At 41.0% G+C, this 4,404-nt stretch overlaps 1 protein-coding gene across 1 annotated transcript; it reads left to right on the top strand.

Moving 5' to 3' along the window:
* The first annotated feature begins 3,357 nt into the window (after nt 1–3,357).
* Nucleotides 3,358–3,795, top strand: LOC145591990 (uncharacterized). The gene has a single exon (XM_081648464.1). It carries the CDS (start codon nt 3,358–3,360, stop codon nt 3,793–3,795), a length of 438 nt encoding a protein of 145 aa, XP_081504590.1.
* The last annotated feature ends 609 nt before the right edge of the window (nt 3,796–4,404 follow it).

Raw genomic sequence — 4,404 nt, 5'->3', positions numbered from 1 at the left:
AATTGGAACAATCAAAATAGGGGAAATTTTCAAAATAATGCTCAAAGGGGTCCTCCACCCGGGTTTGCTCCAAAGACCCAAAGTGATAATTCCTATGTTCAACCTTCTTCTTCTAGAACTAACTTGGAGGAAATCATTGAAAACCAAACCAAGTTGTTGAACACCTACATGGCGGTGAGTGATAAGAAGTTTAATGAAATGATGACCCACAATAAGATGCTTGAAAACCAAATTTCTCAACTTGCCAATGCTTTGAAAGACCATGCAAGCCCTTCTTCTTTACCTTCTCAAGGCCTAGACCCTAAGAGACCCGTTAATGCCATAGTCATAAGAAGTGGTAGGGTGCTTGAGGAGAGTTTGCCTAGCAAGAGTAAGAGTGAGGAGGGTGCCAAGGAGGTTTTAGTTGAGGATGAGGGAGATGGTGCATCTTTGAGTGAAGTAATGGTAGAGCCACCTAAAGAAGTAAAGAAAGAGAGAGAAGTTGTGAAACCCAAGCTTCCTTATCCACAAAGATTCATGAGACACAAGTTAGATGAACAATTTGGAATATTTATTGACATGCTCAAAAAACTTCATCTTTCTCTACCATTTATCGATGTTATCACCCAAATGCCGAATTATGTAAAATTCCTTAAAGACATTTTGAGCGGTAGGAGGATTGTGGAGACGGTGAACTTGACCGAGAATTGTAGTGCAATCATAATGAACAAGATGCCACCTAAGCTAAAAGATCCCGGAAACTTTTCCATCACTTGTGCTATTTACAAAATGCAAATCGATAATGCCTTATGTTACCTAGGAGCTAGTGTTAGCCTTATGCCATATTCGGTGTACCAAAGACTTGAACTAGGGGAACTCTTGCCTACTAACATCACTTTGCAATTGGCAGATAGATCAATCAAGGTTCCAAAGGGTAAGGTAGAGGATATCCCTTTGAGGGTTGGCAAATTTGTTATTCTGGTGGATTTTGTGTTACTTGAGATGGACGAAGATGCTAGCATTCCTATCATTATAGGTAGACCCTTTCTCGCTACTTCGGGTGCTATGATCGATGTCAAGAGTGCTAAAATTTCACTTAAAATAGGAGATGAGGTGATTGAATTTGACTTGAATGATAGTATGAAGTATCCAAGTTCTTCCTTGGAGAATTGTATGATGATTGACTCTCTTGATCATGTTATATCTTCTATGCATGAGCAACTGCTCACCTCCAATGATGCTCTTGAGAACGTTTTGTTAAATAAGGAAAAGATAATTGTTCCTAGCAAAGAGATGGCTTTGTATGAAGATTTGCTCAATGGAAGCCTTGAAGATGTTGATGAGCAAATGTGCATGAACATCACTAGCAAAGAAGCATTGCAAGCGGCTACAACAAAGGAAGGTAAAGGTGTTCCCATGGTTGACCTCAAACCTCTTCCATCACACCTTAGGTATGAATTCTTAGGCCCTAACTCAACTTTTCCCGTGATTGTTAGTTCCTCCTTGAGTGAGAGCCAAGCCCAAAAGTTTTGTGGTGTATTGAGAAAGCACCAAGGTGCTTTGGGCTATACCATTGATGACCTCAAGGGTATTAGTCCTGCCTTATGCATGCACCACATCCCTCTTGAGTATAATGCCTCACCAAGCATTAAAAGACAACAAAACCTTCACCCTCAAATGGGGTAAGTAGTCAAGAAGGAAATCACCAAGCTATTGGATGCGAGAATCATATTCCCCATCTCTAGCTCAAGGTGGGTTTCCCCGGTCCACGTTGTCCCAAAGAAAGGAGGCATGATCGTTGTGGAGAATGAGAAAGGTGAGCTCATTCCTAAAAGAACGGTCACAGGATGCAGGATGTGTATAGATTATCGACGTCTAAACACATCCACCAAAAAGGATTATTTCCCCCTTCCCTTCATTGATCAAATGCTTGAAAGACTAACAAGGCATAATATTGTTTTCCTGATGGTTATTCTGGTTTCTTTCAAATTGCTATTCACCCGGATGACCAAGAGAAAACAACTTTTACTTGCCCATATGGAACCTTTGCTTATAGGAGAATGCCATTTGGGCTTTGCAACGCCCCCGCCACCTTCCAACGGTGTATGATGAGCATATTTAGAGATATGTTGGAAGAGGAAATGGAAGGGTTTATGGATGATTTTTTGGTGGGAGGTGTTTCATTTGAGGCTTGCCTTGAGTACCTAGAAAAAGTGTGTAGCTCGGTGTGAGAAAGTGAATCTAGTCTTGAAATGGGAGAAATGTCACTTTATGGTTGAGTAAGGCATTGTCCTTGGTCATAAGATCTCCCACAAAGGAGTTGAGGTGGACCAAGTGAAGATTGGAGTTATTGAAAAGCTACCACCTCCGATCAATGTAAAAGGTGTGAGATCTTTCTTGGGACATACCGGGTTTTATAGGAGATTCATCAAAGATTTCTCTTTAATTACTAAGCCCCTCAATGATCTTCTTCAAAAGGATGTTGAGTTCGTGTTTGATGATAGATGCTTGGAAGCATTCAACAAATTGAAGAAAGCCTTGACTTCCACCCCCATAGTCCAAGCCCCGAGATGGGATTTACCTTTTGAATTGATGTGAGATGCTAGTGATACGGCTATTGGAGGTGTTTTGGGTCAAAGGGTTGATAAGAAGCTCCATGTCATCTGTTATATGTCAAAAACTCTCAATAAAGCTCAACGAAACTACACAACAACGGAAAAGGAGTTTTTGGCAATTGTGCATGCTTTTGAGAAATTCCGTTGTTATTTGTTGGGTTCTAAGACCATTGTTTTCACGGATCATGTGTCTCTCAAATATCTTTTTGCTTAGAAGGAATCAAAGCCTATATTTCTTCGGTGGGTGCTTGAACTTCAAACCTTTGATATTGAGGTTAGAGACAAGAAAGGGGCGGAGAATGTTGTGGCGGATCACCTCTCTCGCCTTGAGGACTTCCAAGTCCAAGATGATGGTTCCCCTATTGAAGATAGGATGCTTGATGATTTCTTATATGCCATTGATGTGAAGGAACTCCCTTGGTTCGCCGATTTGGTTAATTTTCTATCGTGTGGGGAGTTTCCACCTTCGTTTTCGAAGAATCAAAAGAAGCTCAAGAGAGAAGCCCGACACTATTAATGGGATGATCTAATTTTGTATAAGCGTGGAGTTGATGGTTTGCTCCATCGTTGCATTCCAAGTGAAGAAATGTTGAACGTCTTGAAGATGTGCCACTCGGATCCTAGTGGTGGTCACATGGGAGTTTCCAAAACCGCTTCAAAGATTCTCCAAAATGGTTTATGATGGCCGCATCTTTTCACTTGGGGTTTTATCAAGTCTTGTGATAGATGCTAAAGGAACGAAAACATTTCAAAGAGGAATGAGATGCCTCAACAACCCATCCTTGAGTTGGAGATTTTCGATGTATGGGGCATTGACTTCATGGGACCATTCCCTTCTTCTTTTGGAAACCAATACATCGTTGTGGCGGTCAATTATGTTTCTAAATGGGTTGAGGCTATTGCCTCCCCTACAAATGACAAAAAGGTGGTGATGAAGCTATTAAAAAAGATCATCTTTCTGAGATTCGGTGTGCCCAAGGCGGTAATAAGTGACAATGGATCGCATTTTGTACATAATGCTTTCCAAAAGTTGTTGAGAAAGCATGGCGTTCATCAACGTTTTGGTCTTCCCTACCACCCTCAAACTAGTGGACAAGTTAAGGTGTCCAACCGTCAAATAAAGTTGATCCTTGAGAAGACGATTGCTAGGAATAGGAAAGATTGGGCAGACAAGCTTGATGATGCTTTATGGGCATATTAAACAGCTTTCAAGACTCCCATAGGCACCACTCCATACCGTCTTGTTTATGGAAAATCTTGTCATCTTCCGGTGGAGCTTAAACACCGCGCTCATTAGGAAATCAAGAAAATCAACTTCGATTTGGCGAGTGCGGGAAAGCAAAGGTGGTTGGATCTTCATGAATTAGAAGAACTTAGGCTTGATGCTTATGATTGTGCAAGTACCTGCAAAGCAAGATCTAAGGATGCTCATGATAAACTTATTGAGAAAAAGGAGTTTTGTGTAGGTGACAAAGTTCTTCTTTATAATTCTAAGATGAAGTTGTTCCCCAGAAAGCTCATGTCAAGGTGGAGTGGTCCTTATTTGGTTCAAGGTGTGTCTTTCCAAATGGTGTTGTGGAAGTTTCTATGTTGGATTCATCATCTCTGATCAAGGTCAATGGCCATCGACTCAAGAAGTACTTCAATGGTGCTTTCGTTGGCCTAGTTCACAAAACGATTCTCCGTCAACCACCTTGATAGGTGGAGAACGTCGAGCTATGACGTTAAACAAGATCTTCCCGGTAGGCAACCCGGTTTTCTAACCTTTTCTTTTGATTTTTCATTCTTTTTATTTCTTTTATTTTTGAGA

This window comes from Chenopodium album, chromosome 18 (genome assembly GCF_948465745.1).
Source record: "Chenopodium album chromosome 18, dcCheAlbu1.1, whole genome shotgun sequence".
NCBI classification, from domain to species: Eukaryota; Viridiplantae; Streptophyta; class Magnoliopsida; order Caryophyllales; family Amaranthaceae; genus Chenopodium; species Chenopodium album.
The sequence above is the reverse complement of the archived record's forward strand: the minus strand, read 5'-3'. Positions and strand labels throughout refer to the sequence as shown.